This window comes from Sphaerodactylus townsendi, linkage group LG08 (genome assembly GCF_021028975.2).
Source record: "Sphaerodactylus townsendi isolate TG3544 linkage group LG08, MPM_Stown_v2.3, whole genome shotgun sequence".
Classification (NCBI taxonomy): Eukaryota; Metazoa; Chordata; class Lepidosauria; order Squamata; family Sphaerodactylidae; genus Sphaerodactylus; species Sphaerodactylus townsendi.
This window is the reverse complement of record NC_059432.1, coordinates 93,279,227-93,303,494: the sequence shown is the minus strand read 5'-3', so window position 1 is coordinate 93,303,494 and position 24,268 is coordinate 93,279,227. Positions and strand designations below refer to the sequence as shown.

The window sequence follows — 24,268 nt, the reverse complement described above, 5'->3', positions numbered from 1 at the left end:
GGCTGATGGGAATTGTAGTTCCTGAACATCTGGAGAGCCGCAGGTTCCCTACCCCTGACCGTCCTTCCACACATGCAGAATAATGCACTTTCACAATTGTTTGAAAGTGGATTCTGCTATTCCACACAGTAAAATCCAGCTGCAAAGTGCATTGAAAGTGGATTGAAAGTGCATTATTCTGCATGTCGCGGAAGGGGTCTTAACATTTTGCCACAGTATTACATCAAGTTAGATCCAAGCCGAACAGCACTTTAGAGTATTAGATGAGCTGTACAGAAAGGTCGCCTATACACACAAGGAGGGAGAAAAAAGCTGACAACAGGGAGACAACTTTGTGCAAAAATCTCAGTCAAAACAGGAATTTCGCGACCAGATCCGCAACTCTAAAATATAGGAGAAGTCCACTTGTATAGAGATGTCCATTCAGGGCAATTCTAAAGCCTAAACAACAACAACCCTTGCCGGGGGGAGGAATTGCATACACTGAAACCAAGAAAAAAAAAAAAAAAGGGGGGGGGGTGTTGTTGTTGGGTTTTTAGGGAAGCAGCACGGATCACATCTCACACGCATCACGGATCTCCCTCCTCCACCGCCGCAGGAACCTATGAAGAGTCGGAAGAAATGAAAATCACCTTTTCCGCTAAAAGATCAGGCAACGATGGCGAGGAGAGAAAGCGACCTCCCTTTCTCTAGCTGCGAATGCAAAGGGGTGTTTCCCTGTAGCACTTGCGGAGGGGCGCTCAAATCTGCGCTCTTCCACCCACTGACCCCCACCGTTAGCCACGGCCTAGGCTTCCACTGAGGCCTAAAGGTCACTACAGCTGCCATGTAACCATGGTAACCCCGAGCCACCGGCCCGCGATTTACGCTTCGGGTCCGCCGAAGGCCGCCACGCCGCCGAGCTTCCCGTAGTTTGAGCGCAGCGCCTTCCTCCCTTCAGAGCATCAGCAAGGCCTTGCTAAGCTATCCCAGAGCTCATCCATTCGTCCTTTTGCGCAGCCAGGCGAAAAGAGCGTCGAAAGCATCGATTGCGAAGGTAGCCTTTCCTACGCTCGCTCTGCGCGTGCAAAGGTTTTTTGGGTGTGCATTTTTTGCTGCTTTTTAAGGCAACGTTGCAGACAACGCAAACCTTACACGCCAAAGCAGATATTAGTCATATTTACCGTAGATGTTCTTATTTTTTTAAAAAAACGAGGCGCCTTCCGTGCTTTCTTTATTGCCTACTTGCTCCCCCTCCTCACTCCAACCATCACCCCCCCCGGAAAAAAAAAACCCAAATAAATCCACAGAGTTCTGTCTGTATAAGGTGCTCCGTATTGATTAAACTTGCAATGATTTATCTGCAAATTTCTTTAAAAACGCCGCAATTTCCTTTCTCTGGAAGTGATGGGCTTTCCGAGGTTAGGACAGGTGCAAATTAGTTTCCCAGTTGAGACTGTTTTAGGGGTTGGGACTGTCGCGGGAGGAGGGGAGGCGAAAAGCCCCTCTGGAGGGAGAAATTTATCGTTTTCATTTTAAGCCAGGAGGTAATTAAAGAAAAGCTCCCGTTTCCTGGATTTGAAGGCTCCATCGACGTTTCCTCCCCCTCCTGGCAGAGGAAACGCTTTTTTCGGCCTTATAAAGGCGCGATACTTTTGTCTAGGGGAGCCAAGTGGCCGCGGCGGCATCTGGAGTGGTAGGCCGGAAGGCCACTGTGAATAAGAGTCTCGAGGCCAATGAATAGCCCTGAGGTCAGAGCCACTTGCCCAGACCGAGAAAGGCGGGGGGGGGGGGAGGTGGGGGGGGGGGGGGAGGGGAGGCCCTGATCCCCGCGGGCAGGTTCATATGGATCAAGGCAACCTTTTAAGTATCCCCATCCTCCAGCCTGGGTGGGGAGGCTTTTATTCTATCCTGTTTTATTTATATTTCACCTTTCTCCCACAACGGGGAGCTTTTTTATCATTTGTCCTCTTTTTTTCCATTTTATCCTCACTTAGCGACCCTGCGAGGGTAGGTTAGAGCTGAGATTAATGTGACTGGATCGAAGGCCATTCCATGTAGCAAAGCAGGGGAGTTGGACCTGGGTTTTACAAATCCCTAGTCTAATGCTAACCACGGGACCAGACTGACTCGCTTATCAGCATTTTGAATTAGATTAGAGCAGCAAAAGTAAAAACAAAACAACAGCGGCGTGATTTGTTTCTCATGGTGGTTCCCTGTTACGATGTTTGCAACCACTGGTCTTGGAAAACCCTGGTTTTCCCACAATGTTGCCAGTTGCCTCTCCAGGCTGCAACTTGGGCGCCAAGAGCTGATCCAATACAGGGTTCTTGCGCCGCGATCCTAACTTTCCTGGCTGGCCGGCTGGTTAATGTGGGGCTGGGGGCGTCGCTTGCGCCTGAGCCACTCAGGAGATGTACCTTTGACCCAAGAAGGGAAGTGGGTGGGTAGGGGCTTCTCCTCGCTGACGCCCCCAAGCCTCGCCGATGTTTATTTTGTACGATCCGAAAAGTCCGGCCTTCAGGACCCGTTTTCCCCAAGTACGTGCTGAAGAATGCCTTTGCTAGCCATCTACTCTAACATTCGTGTAACCTCGGTGGTCGCTTTGTGGACCCGGGGCTGGGGGGGCGAATCCTCTCGGACCTAAAAACAGTCCTAGACTTGTTGGCTCGTCCAAAGTATTGGCTTTACTGAAGCGACCCAAAGGGGAGCCACCAAAGAGGAACAGAGGAAGAAGCAGAAACAAAACGAAAACGCCCACAGTTCCCCAACATGGTTTTCCCAGTAGTCGGTGACAGGACGCTGGAGAAGCCACCGCGTCACTTCACAGTCCATCAGTGCCAACGATGGACCAAGCAGGAAAAAAGAGCATTCCTGAATTGTTCACCCCTGGACCGAAAGCCTCGAGGTCTGATGTCCCAGCCGGGCTTTCCGGTCCTGGGGTGGGCCTGGTCCTGGAAGTCTCTTTTCCTAACTGGTCCATCAGAGGAAATAATTGCCTGGGTTTTAAACCTCCACTGGCGTTCAGCAATTTCCTCCCAGTCAATAGAACATGCCAGTAATAATTCCGCCGCTTTCCTGCTGTCCAATACTTTCGCGTCACGGTCTTGGCAACTGAACCCCTAACAGGCTGAAGTGGGGGAGTTTGTTATGGGAGAGGAGACAATATTCGGGGGCTGCTCTTGTTTTCTTTCCCAGCCCGTTGGAAAAGTTTATATTCTTTCTGCGTGGGAAGCGAAAGTTTCTCCAGCGTGGCTCCTATTCTGAGGAAGCCGGTTCTCTCCATTCTCCTTCGGGAGGGGGGACAATTACCAAGGACCCCTCCCAAGGCGTAAAAATAGCAATGAGTTTAAACAATGGGGGGAGAAAGAAAAGACCCATTAGCTAAAAAGGTTCTAGGTCGAGTTTCACTGATGTTCCTATTAATCAGATTGGGGGGGAAATGCATAGATAGGACGAATTTTTTAAGGGCAGTGCGATCCCAAGGGCAGTGCGATCTTCTACTCCGAAAGAAGTCAGATTTACACGCATACACGACGTGTCAGAGCTCCTGCCTAAAGGCTGGAAGTTAGATCTCTATGGCTCAACGGGACCTCCTTTGTAGCGCAAACCTCCATGTGTCCCCTCATTTAGTAAGTGCCACTTCGTTCAGTGGGATTTGTCCCCAACAAACCTGCTCAGGAATGCAGTTTCAAGATTGGGGGCTCGCTGTGTTCCCGGAGAAGGAACTATCCAGATTTTTGCAGCCGTTCCGACAGTAAAATTAGCATCTGTTTGCAAAGCTGTGCCGTGCAGCCCTTAATAACCTTTTCCCGGGAGTGAACGAGCTCTGAGTGGGAACCCGAGTAGACCTGCTTAGCGCGGCACTGCGCCGGCAGAGGACGTTTGCGGTTTCCCGGGGCTTCCAGGGGACAGACGAGCGCCGCTCCTACCCCAGCTCGCCTGCGTTAAAAGACAGTCTCCGAGAGCCTGCCAGCCGCCGCCGCGGGCATTTCCCACCGGGGCAGTGACTTTCCGGTATACAAAAAAAAACCCACCCCAAACAAACCGGGACTTCTAATATTCTTTAGAGCCGCAGGAGAAACTTGGCCCGCCACCTCCGCGTTTGGACGCGGAGACAACTTTGGCGGACCGATGACAACTTTATTGTCAAGAGGAGGCAGGATGGAGGGAAGGGGAAAGCCGGAGAAAATGCGAACTGACGGCGCTGGGAAGGCAAGCCGGCTGAACGCAACGCACATTCATGAAAGTCCAGCGTTGTCTTATTGGGGGGTGGGAGGCCGACATCTGGAGGCAGGGGCGCTTCCCCCCCCCCCCATTCCTTCCCTTTTACAGGGGACGGATTTCCCCCGACCTCGGGCGATCTGTTTTCAGTCCAAACCAGGTTTCCCCGGTTCGAACGACACTCCTCTGTTCCCAGATCCACGGGGTTCAGGAGCGCAGAGATTGTAATCGGGCAAAGGCGCCCAGCCTCGTGGTGTTTCTTTACGGGGGTTTGGGTGGGGAGGGGGCAAATATCTTTGCGGCTGCCCAGTGGAGCCGAGGGACGGAGCGCTGCTGGGAGGGGGGGCGGCGGGGCAGGCGATGCCTCCGCAGCCGGGCGAGGCGGAGCGCTGGTAAATAAGACGTCGCGAAGGCAGCCGGCCTCTCCCGCCCTCGCCCCCTCCGCCTTGTCATTCCTCCCGCTGCTGGCCCCTCCCCTGCAGAGCCAACCTCCTGCCCCCGCTTCCCCCCACCCCCTCCCCGCAACGCGCACTCCTGCTTAACTCGCTCCGGACTCCGCGCCAGATCCACGCCTAATCACATTAATTAGGGCTCCTTGTCAAGGCCGGATTAATGGCCCCCAGCGAGCCCCGGCCGCGGCACCGCTGAGCGGGGTGGGGGGCAGCGGGGGAGCGCCGCTTTCGTTCGCCCCCCCTTTCTGCCCACCCCACCCCCCACGCCGCCACCCCCTCTTCCGCACTTGGGCTCCGCCGCTGCTCCTTGGCGCTGCCGCCGCCGCCGCCGCCCGAGCGCCCCGGGAGAAGCCGGGGCTCCCTTCGCCCGCCGCGCCAGGGGGGAGGTCGTGCGCTCCCGACGAGGGGCCGCCTCGGCAAAGTATAAATAGGGGGGACTTCCAGCGCCGCAGCCCGATCAGATCGGAACTCCGAGCCGGGAGACTCGGCCCGCGTCTTCAGGTTGGACCCGCGCGCTGCGGTGGGGACCCCTTCCGCTCCCCGGACCCTCCGCGGCTTCCCCCCCACCCCCACCCCACCCCTCGCCTCCTCTCCCTCCCCCCACTCTCCCTCCCCCTCTTCTCCCTCCTCCTCCTCCTCCTCTTCCCCCCCTGCCCCCTGGATGTGTTTATTGGGGGTCCGGGGAGCGCCAGAGCCGGCCAGCCAGGGGGGACCCGCAGCAGCCCGAGCCGGCGCCGGCGATGGAAGAGCTCACCGCTTTTGTCTCCAAGTCGTTTGATCAGAAAGTGAAGGAGAAGAAGGAGCTCATCACCTACCGGGAGGTGCTGGAGAGCGGGCCCGTCCGGGCGGCCAAGGAGGCGGCGGCGGCGGCGGCGGCAGCGGCGGCGGCGGCAGGAGGCTCCGCAGAGCCCAACCGGGACGACCGACTCAGCCCGGGGGCCCGGGGGGCGGCAGGCAGCGGCGGCGGCGGAGGGCGCTCGCCGGGGCGAGAGCTGGAGATGGGCGCCGTGGACCGGAGCCGGGAGGCGGGCACTCCCAAACTCAGCGAAGGTAAGGCGCCGGTGCCGCCGCCGGGTCAGATGCGGTCAGGGCAGGTTTCTCTCGAGGAGGCGCGCCGGGTCCCTTTGCCCTGCGAGGATCCATCTGGCCAGCGAGTGGATGAATGAATGGTCGGACTAACGAATGAATGAATGGAGAGAGGGAGGGAGGGAGAAAGGGAGGAGGCAGCGCGGGTCTCGGTCCGGCGATCGCGGTGGGGGCGGGGGGCAGAGCCCCTTGGTACCCGGCAGGCGCTCGGCTTCGTCCTCCTCCCCACCCAACCTCGAACTCGCAGGCTGCCCGGAGCCACCGGCCTATAGTAGATTTCACGTAGGCTCAGACGCCGAGAGCCAAGATTTGGCTCGGAGGTATAGCCTAGGAGAGCTCTAGGAAACAGGGCAGGTTTCGAAACCAAGACCCTGGCTCTGTCGGTGGCCCTCGGATCCTTTTCCTTGCTAAGTTACCGCGGGAGATCCGAGAAGCGAGAAGTAGTTGTAGTCCCGTCTTTTCCGCCCTCACATAGGCGGATTCCGCATGGGCCAAAAACAGTAGTGTGAAAATGGTGTGAAAACCCTTTTACACCATTTTAAACCCTTTTACACCATTTTTCACACTGTTTTCACCCTGCTGTTTTTGGCCCATGCGGAATCCGCCTTAGAAAGCAAGGGCGGCGTGCCCATGCCCAGGTCCGCCTGGGAACAATATTGAAGCCGGCGTTAAATTTCGGCCACCCCTTTCTGGAAGAAGAAACAAACGCAGCCGTCTCTATTTTGCGTGGCTCAAATGACACGCGAAGTTTGACACGCTGCTTTCCCCCGCGGATAAAAAGGACAGCATCAAACACCGACCGGCGGAAAAAGACGGGGGGAAACTGGCCTTCTTCCCACCCTCCAAAAATGCGTTTAAATCAACGTTCCCCTTCACCTCGCAGGCGCTTCATAAAACGCTTTTTACTATGAACGATTTAAAACAAACAAACAAAACGTCAAAGGCGAAATAACTATCGGAAGGATCGCGCTGAACGCAGTTTTGAAATACAAGCGAAGTGTGCTGGGGGGCCCTTTTGCTTCTCTTCTTTGCGTGGGGGTGTCCAAGGCAGCAGAATAATACGGGGGGAGGAGAGAGAGAGAGAACCTGGAAGCAGCCCCGGCCAAAAAAGAAAAGAAAAACCCACCCTGCCCCTTTTCCTTGTTTGCTTGTTCAAAGCTCCTCGTGGCTCCGGAGTCTATTTGAATATCCGCGTGTGGTTTGGAGAAGGCGGGGGTCGTCATAATCTGGGGGGGGGGCTGCCTGGGTCGACTCTTTTGTTCCCCGACGTCAATCGGAACTGGATCGAGGGCCCCTTTCCCGAGTGAGGGTCTGGCTAGAGGGTCTCACCCAATTGAGGGTCTGGCTAGAGAGGAAAAGCAGCAGCCGACCCGGGCGGGGGCCACTGCTGGGCAAAGACAGACTTGCGGGTTAAAAAAGGGTTGAAACTCCGGCTTGGAGGTTTGGGGCTCCCGGGCAGACCGACCCCGCCACGTTTACACGCGGCCGCCAAGGGAACCGGAGCGAGAGGGAAGAGAGGCGGCGGCCTTCGAGCACCCCAGAGAGCCAAAGCCACCAGGCCTAGTCCGGCCAGGGCACGGAATTGGCAGTCTGGCCCGGGAGGGGGAGAGGCTCCCGGGGTCGGGTTAAGGGGCTCCCGTCGGCAACCTTGCGATGGGGCTCCAACGACCAGCATCTGGTGCCTCCCCCCCAAAAAAAGTTGGAGGCCGCCGAAGGCCTGGCACTGGCGACCCCCGCCCCTGTCCCTGGCGAGGTCGGTCGGCGGGCTTGCTGAGCCGGGGGCGCAGCACGGAGCCAGCCGGTCCCGCGGCGTCCTGGGGGCGTTGGGTCCCCGTCGCCAAGGGCAGGCCGCCGCGGCGCCATCCGAAGCTGGGACGGGAGTTGTGGTTCCTTCCCTCGCCTCCGTAACGATCCCGGCTTCCTTAGGCCGGATCCGCCGCCGCCGCCGGTGGGGAGGCTTGCGGAGAGCGCCGGTGGGGTAGCTGACTGTCAACCTCTGCGGAAGGGAAGAGACGAGTCTAGAAAGGCAGGACTTCTTTGCCCTCTGCTGAGAGTTGGGGAAACTCTAGGCGGGGGTCGATGGTCCGGCTGGGGGTCCTGCCGCTCTCAGGACGCAGACTCCGGCCAGATCGGTTCCCTGGAAAGGCACTTTTGCAGAAATGCCTGCAGCGCGATCCTGAGCAGCGCAAGCCTTTGCTGGGAAGAAATTGTATTGAGGATCGCAGCCCCCCTCCCGGGCGTTTCCATGGGCCTCCATTGGGATTTCCGCGTCAACCCGTCCAGGGCGAGTGGCGACCTTCTTCCCATAGCCAGTCCTTCGTGAGCAAGGCCGGTCTTTGCCAAGGGAGGGCCTTGGGTGGTGCAGTGGCTGCGGAATGGTGAGCCTAGTTGGGTGGGTGGGCGAGTGGCGAAGGGGGTCCTTGCGGTTTGACCCAGCGGAGCCTGGAAACTGCCGAGCGCTTCATGGATCGCTCCTCCGCCCGCTTAAGTGGAGATCCCAGCTGGAGCGCCCCAGAGGAGAGAGGGGGCGCCCCCTCCCCTCCCCTCCCCAGCGGGCCGGGCGTTCGAGGACGACCCTGACCGCCTTTCCCCTCCTTGCGCAGTTTCTCCGGAGCTGAAGGAGCGCCGGGACGACGCCAAAGGGATGGAGGACGAGGGACAGACCAAGATCAAGCAGCGCCGCAGCCGCACCAACTTCACCCTGGAGCAGCTCAACGAGCTGGAGCGCCTCTTCGACGAGACCCACTACCCGGACGCCTTCATGCGCGAGGAGCTCAGCCAGAGGCTCGGCCTGTCCGAGGCCCGCGTGCAGGTGAGCCGCCAGCAGCCCCCCCCCCCCCACGGGGCCAGTTGGGGAAGGGGGGGCAGAGGAGGCCCAACCCGAAGAGGCTGCCCCACTAGGCAGACTTTTACCTCGGGTTAACTGCCCGCCTTGGAACTCCGTGGAACTCGGCTCCAGAACGCGTCCATGCCTTGGGGTCTTTCCAATCTGGAGCATTAAAGGGGTTGGATTGAAGAATCGGAGTTAGGCCCTTTCTTCCCCATCGGATTTTTTTTTGGGGGGGGGGGAGAACTTCAACCGCTGAGAAGCAGCAAAGGCCCCTCCCTCACATGCAGAATAATGCACGTTCAATCCACTTTTACAACTGTTTGCAAGTGGGTTTTGCCATTCCGCACAGTAAAATCCAGCTGCAAAGTGCATTGAAAGTGGATTGGAAGTGCATTATTCTGCATGTGCAGAAGGGGCCAGAGGGGTCATTTGGTTCGGAGTCGGAGCATAGCAGTTATTCTGTGGTGTCCTGGAGGTCTGGGGATGCCTCTTTGTTTGTTCGCTATGATGTTTGGGGATCCAATGCGTTGACTTTCTCTTAGTTGGTTCACCTTGAGGAAGGGCTGGCCTGCCACCTTTATGGCCCGCTAAAATAAATAGTAATAAATAGACCGGGCTGGGCGAGGAAGGGGGCGAGGAAGGGAAATAGGTCCCCGATGGAAGTCGCAGACAGCCTCACTCGGAAGGAATGGAAGTCCTGAACATGCCACCACTATTATGACGTGGGTGTTCCAAATATGCCAGTCAAAGTTTCCCATAGGGATCCCTGCAAACTATATTCTGTTGTGGGGTTTCCGGGCTGTATGGCCGTGTAGCATTTTCTCCTAACCTTTTGCTGGAATCACTGGAGTGTTGTGGGGTTTCCCCGGCCGGGGATCCAGTAGCATTTTCTCCCTAACGTCTTTCCTGAGTCACTGGAGCGTTCTGGGTTTTCCAGGCTGTATGACCGTGTTCCAGTAGCATTTTCTGCTAAGGAGAAAATGCTACTGGAACACGGCCACACAGCCTGGAAAACCCACAACACTGCGACAGTAGTACATATATTCTGTTCCTCCCTGCTTTAAAAAAAAAGTCGAGGGATTTATGAATTCACTTCGCAGAGGGATGCCGCGCTAAATCCGGATCCCTGCAAGCTATGTTCTGTCCCACCCTGCCTAAAAAACAAGGCGAGTGGTTGATGAATTCACTTCGCAGAGGGATCCCCCACTAAATCGAGAGCTGCTCACGGAGGAGCGCCCAGCTGTAGTCCATTTCAAACCACATCCCTTCTCCTTTCCTGGGCTCCCTGTTGGCCCCAGTTTCTGGGAAGGGGCGCCCAGGCCCGCTCGGGGTTCCAGCCTGGGAAGCGGGGTCGCCTTTGTGCCCCCGGGCCGCGCCTGCCACAAGAGCCCGCCTGATCCCGCTCCATCGTTGTGCTCCGAGGCCGCCATCTGCACCGACCGGGGCTCCGGTTCTCAGCGGCTTCTTTCCCTCCCGGCCTCTGGTAATCGGATCAAAGGCAGGATCTGAGCAGTCGCCTTCTGCAGCCGGGGGAGGGGGAGGGGGAGGGGGAGGGGGGAGCATTTTTGAAAGACCCCCCCCCCAGGGAAAAAAAAGACATTTTAAAAAAAACTTGCCAATGCTTTTCTGACCTCCCCCACATTCATCTCTAAGCGCGGCCGATTGAGCCCGGGGTCGCTGACAAAACAAAACCGCTAAAAAACTGTCCATCTCCCAACTGGGCTGTGAATTTAATATATTAAATAATCTATATTAAAGGAGGGCGATTCCTACGGAAAGGGGGCCTGGTTGGCCCAACAAAAGACTAGGGCCGCCCAGCATAATCCACACAGAATCACCGTCAGAGATTTACATAGATTAGAGCCCCCCTTCCCTTTTAAATGGCCCCCAGAAATGCTCTGCAGAGATTTTGTTTCCAAAACGCGGCTTCCTTGGGCAGATGGTGACATTTTGGAGCTTGGAAAAGCCTGGCGAGGCCAGCTTAAAGATCGAGTTTGGCTACTTCCAAGTAATTCCGTTCAGGGGCTTGGTCTATTAGAAGCGTGGTTGTATTCTTGTTTTGCTCAAACTCCTGAGCCGGCCGTCTTCTCAGTGTCCTGACCGCGTTTACTCGCTGGGTTCAGTGGGCTGCCTTCCGTGTAACACATTGGTACACTGACTTCTCAATCCGGTTATAAGCAGTGGGATTTAATTCCAAGCAAAGGGGCAGGCAGACTTGGTCCTAAACCCTTTGCCAAAAAAAAAAAAATGTCACTGTACATTTTGGACTTAAGTATGCGGGCCTAATCAGCATCCTTACATAAAGATTCATAAGATTCACAGGGCGCAATCCCATAACAGAGGTGCCATCCTATGCAGAATTACTTCACTTTAAACCCACTAATCAACAGAGGGGAGTAACTCTGTATAGGATTGTGTTGTTATCTATGGGATATTAGGAATTTACTCTTGAATATTTACCAGAAGGAAAATCCCATTGATTTGAATCTGAGCTGTGAGTTATCACGTTTCCAGCATTTGGAGGAATGGATCTATCGTTATTTTCAAGCAGACCAGCCAAAATTCTGGGTTCCCTGCTGGTTTATATCTCAAATTCTGGGTTCCCTTTTGTTTTATATCTCTCTTCGTCTTTGAGACAGTTCTCTAAATCTCCCCTTCTTCCCAAAACCAAAAGACCTCGATCTAGCAAATGTTAAGCACTTCATCCTACCTGAAAATCAGCCTTTTGGGGTACGGTTCTGAGCAGGCTTTAGGATCATTCTCTCAAAGCCCCATTAATTGGGAGAGAGGTGAAGCTCTTGAAATTAACAAGGCTAACGTGTTGACTGGCTGCCCAGTAGTGATTACTCCCAAACTCGGACTTCTGGGCATGCCTAGGTCGCGGCAGGGTCCCAAGGTTTAGCTTTCGTTGTCCAGGTTTAACCCTCTCTTGACTGAAAGAAATGGGGCCCACATTCTCCTCGGCTCATCTAAAACTTTTTCCCTTTCCCACCAGCGAAGCAACTCTTCCCTTGATTTGGAGTTCTCTCTGTGTGTCTTTTTTCTATGGGAGCAAATTAGATTATCATAATAATGAGACAATTATTCCGCTTCTGTGTTACCCTTCTCTGCACCGAGGAACAGAGACTTGCTCAACTGCTTTGTAGTGACGCTCTTATGACAGTAATTACCCCCCTCCCCCCAAAAAGTGAGTCATTAAACGCTTTGGTGTTTCGTTTTTCTTGAAGATAAAGCTAATTAATATTACAGGCTTTTAATGAGCGTATTCTTCCCGGGTCTTCTTGCGGAAACATCTGAATCCCTTCATCACAAGTTCTTTTTTTTTTGTTTTGTTTAAGTGTTAGATAGCAGGGAAAGGCGGGAGAGGGATCATTCGATTGGCACGGGATGAAAGGGAGCCGCAGAAAGTAATTGACGAAGAAGCAGCGGAGCGTCAACTGTCCGTTTCCACGAGTCTCTGATTCGGAGCGGACGCAGAAAGTTAGTAGCCAATTAGCCCAGTTTATAACACTGGAATCCAGTTTATAATACTGTAACGCAAGCGTCTTTCCACCCCAGTAGTGCAAGAAACCGCAAGGTCTCCAAAGCCTTCTCTGTCCTGAAAGGTGCTTTTAGGATCACAACTGTGCCCACATGGGGCATTTTAACCCCTTAGGTGCCAGAGAACAATTAAGCTCTTGTTAAAAGCTTAAGAAAGGAGAAGGGCTGGGCAAGCACACGGGCATCCAATTGATTTCCCCAACCGCTTCCTCCAAAGCCTGCAACCTTGGGATGCCGACCTGCGAGCCATCTGCGACTGAACAGCTGGGCTCCTCAGCAAGTAAATGCTCAGCAGCTATGCTGAGAAGCAAGCAAGACTCCTCCCGTGGGGAAAGAGGGAAGCCACTTAACATTTCTGAAAAGAGGGTTCCCTGTGAGAGACATAGGCACATGCAGAATAATGCACTTTCAATCCACTTCCAATGCACCTTGAAGCTGGATTTTACTGCGTGGAATAGCAAATCCCACTTGCAAACAATCGTGAAAGTGGATTGAAAGTGCATTATTCTGCATGTGCGGAAGGGGCCATAGAGGCTTGCTCCCTGCAGAAAAATCAGGTCTTTTGGGTTTACTAGTTTGCTTATGTTTCCTTGATAACGGCTTTGCAGTGTGGAGCAGGTGAAGTCCAGGTACCCTGGTTATTGGAAAATGCCGAAACCTGGATTCTGCCCCTCCACCGAGGAATTTGCAGGAATTTGCGACGTGAAAGGAGTCCTGCTCCGTCTCCTTTGCCTGAGCTGATATGTTGTACAGACAGAGCAAGATATTGAGTTGGAGGCATTTCTCCCACAAGAAAGAATGGGAAGAAGGGCGTCTCCAAATGGCACTGATGAATAGGAGGGTGACACTAAACTATTCCTGGGAAGCAGATGGCGGCATTAGACCCTCTCGGTTCATCAGCCCCGGGTTCCTAAAGGCCCAACAGCTAAGAGACTTCCAAGCCGGACTGAAAGCTGCCATTTTTCTTACACAGGCCAACGGAAGGCCCACTGGCTTAGGGGTAAAGCGAGCAGGAGGTCCCAAGTTCAATCCCAAGCAGCCCCCCACCCATAAAGATTGTGTAAGGGGCAATGTGAAAACCCCGGAGAGTGGCTGCCTGTCAGAGTAGACAATTCTGGCCAAGGACCCTGACTTGATACAAGGCAGCTTCATGTATTGGTGTGGACTTTGCCTCCAAAAGACAATATCTGGAACATCAAGTTTTCTCCCATAATGGGTCAGCATTCCAGCACAGAGAAAGGTGAGCAAAATATTGGGGCTGGGGGGGGAACGGGAAAGGTTAGCTGTAAATGCTCCCCCTTTGGCAGCGAGAATTTATTCCATACTGATAAATATCTGACTAGGGGAGTTTTGATTCTGGGAAGCTCACACCAGGGGTACCTTGTCGTTTTCTGACATGCTCCTGGGTTCGAATCTAGCTGTTTGACTGCAGGCCGACATGAGTGCCTTCTGAAAAAATAATAATTATCTGGAGACAGATTTCAAGTGGTTTTGCTCTAGGCACGTTTCCTCGCCTTCTCTCCCCAGGTCTGGTTTCAGAACAGAAGAGCTAAGTGCAGAAAGCAAGAGAATCAGCTGCACAAAGGTAGGTGACATCGACCACGCCTCCTTCCTTCCGACAGCCTGGCGGTGCAGTCCTATGCAAAGTTACTGTCTCGTGTAAACCCACTGGAATTAATAGTCAGGAGTCTTTTAATTCGTAGTCACATCGGCAGAGGACAAGACTGCCTGGAAAAGACCATCAAGTTAGCAAAAGGTGAAGGCAGGAGGAAGAGGGGAGGACTCAAACTGAGGCACACTGACTCCATGAACTAAGGCACGGCTCTCGGGTTTTCTAGGCTGTCAATGACAGGACATTTGGGGAGGTCATTCATTCGTAGAATCGCCATAAGCCCGGAGCCACTTGATGAAGCTTTGCATAGGATTGCACTATGACAGCCGGGAGACCTCCCCAAAAGAAGACCCTCGCCTATAGACAGCCCCCCCCCACACACACATAAAGTCCTGGGGTCAAGGAGCCATCTCCACCAGCCTCCCAGGGTCAACCTTTTTTCTCTTAAAAGCCTGGTCTGGAAAGATCCCAGCCCTTGACCCCTCCAGCACCTTCCAGCCTCTTGTGGGCCCCCTGACCATGACCCTCTTTTGTTCCTTCCAGGGGTTCTCATAGGAGCAGCCAGCCAATTCGAAGCCTGCCGTGTGGCCCCCTATGTGAACGTGGGTGCATTGCGGATGCCCTTTCAGCAGGCAAGTACCAGGAAAGGGGGTGGGGGTGAATCTGCCATGTCACTTTGTTATTCTGCATGTGCGGAAGGGGCCTTAGTATCCTACACTCTGGCATGTGATCCTGCACATGCATAGCCCGGCCCACTCCTATGCAAATCTTTGACTTCCACGGGACTGATTCCCGTGGAAGCTTGGACAGTATCACAGCCGGTGGAAGTGGGAACTGGGAAGTGGGAAAATCAATCTCAGCGGGCCTTGCTCTCTAAAGATGGAGTTTTAGGATTTCAGCTTGCCCAGGATGCCAACAACCTGATCGCAGCGGCCGATCCTCGATTTGTTTGCTCAGGAGTAAATCGAAGTTGAACAGATTTCTTTCCAAAGAACGATTATTGTGTTTGCTATTTGGCGTGCAGTGGGGTTTTGATTCTGTGTAAATCTGCAGGTTCTGGCTGGATTGCTGAGAGTCTCATACATCCCATATTAGTTCCAAGGGATCCTGACAGTGGAGCCATTGGCTAGAGCGCAGCTTTTTTACCAACTTATGCAGAATATAGAGACCTACATTCACTGTCGGCTGCTGTACCTCTTCCAGAGGGGTCCCTGGAAATACCTTTTAATTTATTTTTTTTAAATTGTAAATAGTTCCACAGAAGTTTTATGCAAGTCTTACAGAAAATTAGGATAAATTCCAACATGAGATTTACTTTTAATTATTTTAAATCCAGGCATTATTTCCTTTTTTTGGAGTTTCCATCCCTAAACAATCTGAATTAGTGGGGTGGGGAATAAAACACTGACAATTTCCATTCAAAGGGATTGTGCAGAAGACTTAAATTGGAGCCCGGTGGTATCTTAGGCCCCTTCTGCACATGCAGAATAATGCACATTCAATCCACTTTCACAATTGTTTGGAAGTGGATTTTGCTATTCTGCGCAGTAAAATCCAGTTTCAAAGCGCATTGAAAGTTCATTATTCTGCATGTGTGGAAGGGGCCACAGAGACCAAAAATATGTTTAGGCTATAAGCTTCGTAGAGTCCAGACTGTTGGAATAATATCTCCTGGTAGTGGAGATTATCCCTGTTTACATCGAACAGACTGGCTGAAGCACAGCAGAAGCCTTACCTTGTGTGCGTGCGTGTGAGGATCCCATGTGCATGCAAGCTGGCAAAAAAGAAAGTCGGAGTCAGGTGTAGTTGCTAATCTAATAAAAAGAGTATTTATTAGTGAACTCCATTCTGGATAGAAAGGTAGGCAGATAGGTTCACTAATCTATCCTAATCTAGCTGGATGGAGACAGATGCACGGAGCACCCATTTTCCCTCTAGGCATGGTGAAAGTAAGATGGAGAAGTGTGCGAGAAGGAGGAAGGAAGGAAGTCCCTGAGAGTAGCAGTCTAACATCAAAGGGATAGAGCCAGCATGGTAGAATAAAGGTGTCAATCCCTAGGTCCCTATCTAGTCACTGGCTATCTAGTAAAACCCCCTCTGTACGTTGAGGCAGGAAACAGCGTAAAGTCCTTCTCTTCCAACACAAACTCCCTTTGCCAGGCAGGAGTAGGAATGAAGTCTTTATATTCCAGTCAGAAGGTGGGAGCAGTGTTGGGTCCTCTTACAGTTATGAGCTCTTGGCATGGTTTGTAAACACCAGCAGTTGATGTTTTTAGATCAAATGGGTTTGGGACCAGTATCTTTCCCCTTTACCATCTTGTGGGCCCTGCCCCACCAGTCCAAGATGCTTAAGATCAGTCTGCTGGAGATCGCTGGTAACTTTCATCTCCCCATATATGAAAGCTATTGATGATCTTCAGAACATAGGCATCTACCGTTTGGCCGTCATCTTCTGTCGGTATCTTATTTATGCAAAATAAGACCAGAGACCAAAAGGTGCATTGGATTGGGGTGAGAACCAGTGAAGAGCAGCAGCTAGAATTTGGGAAGAGAATCTTGGAGACCTGAGTTTCCCCGAGCAAGGAGAGCTCTCACCATTGTGCGATTCAATGTTATGCCCTCTGCCCTATTAAAGGGGTGAGTTTGAAGTAACCCTAGAAAAAAAAAATCTGCAAGTTTATGCAGCTGCAAATCCAATGTGGTTGAAACCCTGGCCCACCAACTTTTGCACTGCACCAGATTTGTTAAAATCAGATCCAAATATATCAATTTATATCCTTTTTTCCAATCTGGGCTGCTAGATCTGATCAGGTTATCTTTACTGCTGAATAACTCTGACCCTGGTTTTTGTGAAGAGGTTGCCAATTTTGTTATGGAGACAGATGAGAGTATCTAATATTATGTATCTGTTATGGTCCTTTTGGGGCTTTTTTGCTTTTATTACTGATGTATTTATTTTGCTTTCTGATTATGCCAGTAAAGGCTAATGAATGTGTGTGTGTGTGTGTGTGTGTGTGTGTGTGTATGTATGTATGAGACCTGAGTTCGAATCCTCACCCTTCTCCAGTAAACTGTCTGAGTGACCTTGGGCCATTTGCTCTTTGCCTAACTGACCTCCCAGCAGCACAAAGATTTCCAAGATCAAAGGAGGGGAACTTTGGCTCTGCAAAGCTCTGCCTCTCCCTGGAAATCTGTTGATTTTGTAGGTGTTACTGGACTCCCAATCCAGCTCTTCTGCTGCAGACTAGCTCAGCTATCCTCCCGAGTTGACCTCAACCAGGTAGTTTGTTACAGGGATACAATGAAGAATGGGAGAACAAAGACCTTATTTTCTTCCATTTATGTGATCAAATAAATTATATTAAAATTGCATCTTTGGCTGGGCCAGCAACCTTGGGCTCCCCTCCCTCTTGACCCAGGGCGTAATCGGGAAGGGAGGGTTTTTTTCCTGTGACCAAGGCATGATAAATGACAGCAGCTGTGACCAGACTTGACAGCAGTGGGAGGAAACTGCAATCTTGACAGGTGAATGGTAGTCATGGGGGGGAGGGGGGAGAACATTCCCAAGGACAGGCAGGATATCAACTATAGTGACAGAGAGGATCGGAAAGGAGCCAGATAAGTCCTGGTGGTCCCTGTTTGGTAGAGGTCTGGCCTAGGGCAATGGGACTGAAGCACCCTAAAATGTGCAGGATCGCAGCCAGCGTGGGTTTAGTGGAGAGCAGGCAGCAATAAGACGCTTTATCCTTCTCAGTTTAAAAACAGACAGTGATGCCTTCACTCCCGCTTGGTCTGGTGTAGACAGAGGGCCACGTCAGAGCATTTAGCCAACTAGTCAGATCAGATGGGTAGCTCTGGATTGGGAAATTCCTGGAGATCTGGAAGGTGGAGCCTGAGAAAGGGTTTTGGAAGAAGTAGAAGATTTTGGATTTATATCCTACCTTTCTCTCCTGTAAGGAGACTCAAGGTGGCTTACACGCTCCTTTCCCTTCCTCTTCCCACAACAGACACCTTGTGAGGTAGGTGGGGCTGAGAGAACAAATTGGGATTAGTCCAAGGTCACCCAGCAGGAATGTAGGAGTGCAGAAACACAACTGGTTCACAGCCTCTGCCACTCAGGTGGAGGAGTGGGGAAACCCGTTCTCCAGATTAGAATCTGATCCCTCAGGAGATCTCCAGCTGCTGCTTGGAGGTTGGCAACCCTACCGGTGGGCGACGTCCAGAGGGAAGCCATGAAGCGCTTTCCCCAGAAAGCAACAGTCTCCACTGTGTTAAGGGTGAAGGGAAGGGACAGAGTTGTAAGGAAGCCTAGCCAATTAGCTTCTCCTGCCCAGGACCAGCCAACTAGTGCCTGAAACCAGACAGCAGCAGGAAAGGTATCCAGGCAGCACATGATGCCCCTCTCAGCCCGTAACCAAATCTCACTGGCCATCTCTGTGACACTGGCCGACCAATCAATGGGAGACCAGTCAACCACTCCGCAGATCTATCCAACCAGCTGGCCAGAGCAGCCAGACAACCCTGCTCTAAAGACCCCCAGACACCTGAGACTCCGAGGAGTCAGTCAACGTCAATAATGTATCCAGCCCAGTGGATTAGCCAGACTGCCAGCCATTCAGCCCGGAAGCCCAACGAAGCTCAGCTTCTAAAATGCTGGGGATTAAACCTTGGTGGAAGCAAAGCTTGCTATCCCACTTGCATGGTGGCACAGCAGATTCTCTGTGCATGTTCAGAGGCACTCTGTCTGTCTCAGGGCTGATCACGATGAATGTGCTTCCGAGTAAATATCCATGCAAGGTGTAAATCCATTCCCTGGGAGGTCTGAGGCTGCAGTCTTGTGCAGTTTTCCATAGGAAGGCCATCGAGCCCTGACCTAGACGGGCCAGTCTAGCCAGATCTCAGTCCTGGTTAGTCCTTGGTGGTCTATACCAGTGATGGCGAACCTTTTCGAGACCGAGTGCCCAAATTGCAACCCAAAACCCACTTATTTATCGCAAAGTGCCAACACAGCAATTTAACCTGAATACTGAGGTTTCGGTTTAGAAAAAACGGTTGGCTCCGAGGCGTACATTACTTAAGAGTAAGCTTGATGGTAGTCGGTGGCTTTGCTTTGAAGCAACCATGCAACTGTTCCAACGGGTGAATCACGACCCTAGGAAGGTTTATTCAGAAGCAAGCCCCATTGCCAGCAACCAAGCTTACTCCCAGGTAAAGGATCGCGCTTTAGTTCTTTGCATGAAAATCAGTGGGGTTTAACAGTGCTTAACAGGGTTACCTACACTGTCTCCCCAAAACTAGGTCTTACGTTTAATGCTAATAATCGAGCCTAGCAGCCCAGGCCAGCCTAGATGTGTGTGTGTGTGTGTGTGGGGGGGACTCTGTTTGCACGTGCCCACAGAGAGGGCTCTGAGTGCCACCTCTGGCACCCGTGCCATAGGTTCGCCACCACTGGTCTATACCCTGGGTGGAAGCTCAGATTGGCAACGTGGAGGCAGGCCGTGGAAATCGCCATGAGTCCACTGCGAGTGGAACGCATCCCTCGTGCACAAGTGGTAATTGAATTGAGAGGAATTTACTTCCGAGTAAACCAGCCGAGGATCAGGTTCTCAACACCACAAAAAGGACTGCTAGTCTAGCCTGTCATTGGCCAGAGACTAGCATCCACTAGTTTTACTCCGTAGAGCTAAATTTGTAGAGGTGTTAGTCACTAGAAGGAAAGAGGGTTCTCGGGGCACCTTCAAGACCGGTGTTTATTCCGTTCATCCAGGGGGAACTGGGTCTCGTTCTGTTCTGCCTCGCAGGGTTGTTGTGAGGATAAAAGGGCCCGAGGAGTCTCTGGAAGACTCTACCCCCCCCCCCTTGAAGGAAGGGCGCTGTACCCATCATGGGCTTTCACGCAGTTGATGGAGTGAGCGCCGCTCCAGGAAATCTTGCCGGAATCAAATCTGTTGCTTCTCTAAGCTCAGCTGACCAGTTAGCAAAAACAAAGAAAGGTCTCTGCATTTTTCTAGAGTGGGTTGGACAAAACTACATTTCAGAGGTTTCTGCACAGTAAGTTAATAATGTGTGTAACACATGATTACCCCGTTTGCTTTTGCTCCAGGGAGCTATTGCAAACAGTCCAGGTTGCTGTTTGGTTTCTCTAGTTTAGTGATTTTTGTAAAACCCAGGGTAAAGGAAATATCATTGGCTGAACCTGTTTTGGGGAAGAGCCCTGTGCAAAGTTCTTCCCCAAAACTGGATAAATACCTTCCTCGTCCCCTTATATTTGGGCTGTGTGGAAACCACCATCATGGCCCTGCTGTTTTTTCTCTCCCTATGCCTTCTAATAAAATATTGGTGTAATTCCTTCCTTCCTTCCTTCCTTCCTTCCTTCCTTCCTTCCTTCCTTCCTTCCTTCCTTCCTTCCTTCCTTCCTTCCTTCCTTCCTTCCTTCCTTCCTTCCTTCCTTCCCATCCATTTCCTGCCTTTTTCCCAATGGGGACTTAACCTTATCCTCGGCTGCATTTCACCCTCCCAACAAACCTAGGAGGGAGGGGGGCTGAGAGGGCACGGGAATGGCCCACGGTCACCCAGCAACCTCCTTTGGCACCAGTGTGGTTTCCAACCCAGGCCTGCCCAGAACTTGAAGAAGTGGCTCCTTGGAAGGAGCAGTTCCTGGGCTCTCTGGGGGGTGGGGAGGAGGAGGGGCGTGTGAAGCGGTGCCAGGGGAGGCCGGGCGGTGGCTTAACGCTGCTCTTGTGTTTCTCCCATCAGGATAGTCATTGCAACGTGACGCCCTTGTCCTTTCAGGTGCAGGCGCAGCTGCAGCTGGACAGCGCCGTGGCGCACGCGCACCACCACCTCCACCCGCACCTGGCCGCGCACGCGCCCTACATGATGTTCCCGGCGCCACCCTTCGGCCTGCCGCTGGCCACGCTGGCCGCAGAGTCCGCCTCGGCCGCCTCGGTGGTGGCGGCGGCGGCGGCGGCCAAGACCACCAGCAAGAACTCCAGCATCGCCGACTTGCGGCTCAAGGCCAAAAAGCACGCCGCCGCCCTGGGCCTCTGACTCGCCCCCGCCGCCCCCTTGGCCGGGCACGTTGCAATGCAGGGGTGGGGGAGGGGCCGGTGCCCCCCACCCCCGCCGGACTCGAACCTGCGACCCTGCGGTCAGCTCCCGGCAAGCGCCTGCGCTCTCCCCCAGGGGGCAATCGGCGCTGCCGCCGAGGTTTTGTTTTCTGCGCCGCTCGAGAAGACGACGACGAAGGGGGAGAGAAGGTGAAGGACCCCAGGAAGGCAGAAGAAGGCGGCGAGGCGCTGGGTGCAGAGGGGGGCGAGTTGGGGGGAAGAGACCCTGCTTGATCGGACCAAGGCACTGAAGGGGGGGGGGTGATTTTGCAACCGAGGGTGGTGGTGGGGAAAGCCCCGCTCCCCGCCCCCCCAGCCGAAGCGGGCAGACTCGGAGAGAGCGAGAGAGACCCCGATTTCAGGATGAAACAGACGCGCCGCTGGGAAGTCCGCGGCTTTTGAGACTGACCTGGTTCTGCGAAGTTCACTTTAATGCGAGGAATTTGATCAGAGGGGCGGGCCTCCTTTCACGTCGCATCAGTTGCTGGAGTTGAGCGGGCACAGACTGGAGACCGAGATGAGGAGGAAAGGAAAAGAAGATCTTGCTTTATATTAAAATAAAAAAGAGGAGGGGGTGGGGGGGAGAGAGATTGCAAAGGGCGAGGAAGAGACGGGATTTCTCTGCCGGTTGCTGAAAGGGGGGACCTGGCCGGGCTCCTGGTGCTAGCAGAGTTCCGATGGTGTGCTTGGGGTTGGGGTTTCCTTCAGAATCATTTGCACTTCACTGATGTCTTTAGGACTAAAAAGAGGAGAAGGGGTGTGTGTGTGGACAAATCACAGGAGCACCCCCAGGGGCAGCTGGGATTTCTCCCAAGGGGCTTGAGGGAGGAAAGAGACTTGGCATTCACTGATGCTTTCAGGCCCCCAAGAGCCAGCCCCCTTCCTCTGCAGAGTCTCAGGGCCATTCCGCACATGCAAAATAATGCACTTTCAGTCCACTTTCACAATTGTTTGCAAATGAATTTTTCTATTCTGCACAGTAAAATTCAGGAGCGAAGTGCGTTGAAAGATGATTGAAAGTGCATTATTCTGCATGTGCAGAAGGGGCCTCGCCTGGCTCTGCCATGATTCCACACTGCATATTTATAATGTGTTGCAATTGTCATAAATATGCTGGGCGGAATCCACTGAGGTGTGCGGTTGGTGTGACCAAGTCAAAGAAGCCGCCCTGGGCCAGAGTGAGCCTCTTGGATACTCTGTGGCCAACCAGCCGTGCCTGGTGGGGCCTACCTCTGAGTAAATCTCCTTGCAGGTAGAGCTCTGTGGAATCCAGAGACTTGCTGTCCAGCAAAAGGGGAATCTGTACTCCGCAGGACAGTTTAGCCCAGATCACATTGGCATTCATCGAGGGGCTCTGCACGGGCACCCTTAAGGCTTGGGGAGAGCAGGAGGATTTCCAGCCTTGAAAGGGACAGAAGTAAACAAGCTTTTGTGTCCCCTCCCCTCCCTGTATTACATTAACCCCTTCCGCTCCACACTCTTCCACCATCCCACCCCCAAAATAATGCCCACAATAATGGGTGACTTTTTTTTAAAAAAAAGGATGTTAATGATACACATAAACGAATGGTTATTTTGGCTATAAACTCGTGCTGATTGTTCTGCCCGGCCTTTCCATTCGAGCCCATGCCCATAAGACTGCGACAGATCTATTTTCTTTTCCGAAAGGCCTATAGAGCTATAAGGCGAGGCCCCCACGACGTGGCTGGGAAATCCCTCCACTCAAAACCTTCCAGAGTTGAGTGCTTTTTTGCCAAGAAAAAAAGGGGGGGGGGCAGAGGGTGGGGGAGGGGGAAGAGAAGGCAGGCGAAATGGGAAAATCTCTTCCCGGTGAACTCTGCTAGGAACAGAGCTTTGTAATTATTTTGTTCTCCATGAAAACAAACGGAAAAAAAATTATTTATATGGACCGTATTTTTTCTAGCGTGTTTTAAGTTATTGGATGGGGGGGGGGGAGGAGAAAAGCAGAGGGAGAGAGAGAAGGAAAGAAACGAATCGATGCTGTTGCTTCGTTGATGTTTTCCTTTCCGTGTCCTGCATTTCGTTCCACTCAGGTTTCGCTTCTCTTCTGTTCGGTCATTGTTGACGGCAAGGTTTTTTTCCTAATAAGTGCCAAGTTATGAACTGAAGACACTTTTTTTGCAATCTGTGGAATTGGGGGGGAAAGAGAGTAAAGGATGAGCTGATGGTTTCGCATAATTGTTGTTCGTGTTCCTATTAAATCCGTGGTGCCACCCCTACTTTTTCTTATTCCCCCCACCCCCTTCAATCTTCCTCTGACCGCTCTTTGTATGTGTGTCTGTATGTGTGTGTGTGTGTTTAAGGCCTTGTTGAGTTAGCCTGTTTCTTTTGGTATATCTTAAAGGCCACCCAATCTATCAAACACGAGTCAGTAAGGCCCATTCTGCACATGCAGAATAAAGCACTTTCAATCCACTTTCCGTGCACTTTGCAGCTGGCTTTTACTGTGCGAAATACCAAAATCCACTTGCAAACAATTGTGGAAGTGGATTGAAAGTGCATTATTCTGCATGTGCAGAAGGGGCCTTGGACTCTTCTTGGGGCCTTTCCATGCCATCTTTGGTAAATGCTTAATCAAAAAAGGAGGTGGTGGTGAAAATAATCTGAGCCATCAAAGTGGTTCTAAAAGCCAGTGAGCTTTTTTCAGGTAATAACTTCTGGGGCAGCTTCTGGAATTATTCTCCTGGAAAGTAATTGGGCTGAACAATTGACACAGTGATCAATGAGCTTTAATAATTATAACAAGTCATACAAACGTTGCATTCTGTGGACCTTACTTCCGAGCAAACGCGGATAGGATCCGGTGGCCTATTTCTCTAGAAGTTTTCAGAATCCCGCGCAGTCCTATTGATTTTTGTGGCACCTACAGGCAGATCCTGGGCATATTTGTTCAAAAGGAAGCCCCACTGAATTAACTTGGATTTGCAGTTTTAATATTCAATTAAGTCCCATAGGCTGCAGTCTGGCTACCTAGGAGCAGGTCCCAGTGAATTCGAGGGAACTTACTTCTAGATAAACATGCATGCAATTTCACACTAACAATCTTAAAAGAAAGTTATTCCGGTGTAAGCCCATTCATTCCAATGGGCTTAGACTGGAGCAACTTTGCATAGGAGTTCCCTGTAAAATAGTTTCGGAGAATAGCCATGCAAGATTTTCGAACTACAAAGCGTAGACCCAGGAAATCCTTGCTGGTTGTTTCTAAGGTGCTCCTGGACTCGAATCTAGCAATTGCACACCAAGGCAAGGATTTGAATCAAGCTTACTTAAAAGTAGCCTCAATGAAATCAGTGGCATTTGTTTCCCAATAGGTAGGCAAAGAGCCTGTTGCAATCCCCAGCATTTTTGCTTGAACCCCTGCTGCAATCATCCAGAGGTCTTTTGAACATCAGGAGCACAGGACGTAGCACAGGAT

At 52.3% G+C, this 24,268-nt stretch overlaps 1 protein-coding gene across 2 annotated transcripts; it reads left to right on the top strand.

Annotated features, from left to right (window-relative positions):
• The first annotated feature begins 5,378 nt into the window (after nt 1-5,378).
• SHOX2 (short stature homeobox 2) lies at nt 5,379-23,068 on the top strand. Of its 2 annotated transcripts, none has more exons than XM_048506996.1 (5): nt 5,379-5,705; nt 8,345-8,553; nt 13,639-13,696; nt 14,267-14,355; nt 20,516-23,068. In XM_048506996.1, exons 1-5 carry the CDS (start codon nt 5,396-5,398, stop codon nt 20,771-20,773), a joined length of 924 nt encoding a protein of 307 aa, XP_048362953.1. In that variant the 5' UTR covers nt 5,379-5,395; the 3' UTR covers nt 20,774-23,068. The 2 variants fall into 2 exon arrangements, with proteins under 2 accessions (XP_048362953.1, XP_048362952.1); XM_048506995.1 differs by having other exon boundaries at nt 20,480-23,068.
• Nucleotides 23,069-24,268: the final 1,200 nt, after the last annotated feature.

Coding starts and splice junctions, on each gene's coding strand:
- SHOX2 (XM_048506995.1), top strand. CDS start 5,396: ATGGAAGAGCTCACCGCTTTTGTCTCCAAGTCGTTTGATCAGAAAGTG. Junction 5,706..8,344: donor CACTCCCAAACTCAGCGAAG/GTAAGGCGCCGG, acceptor CTCCTTGCGCAG/TTTCTCCGGAGCTGAAGGAG. Junction 14,356..20,479: donor TGCGGATGCCCTTTCAGCAG/GCAAGTACCAGG, acceptor TTCTCCCATCAG/GATAGTCATTGCAACGTGAC.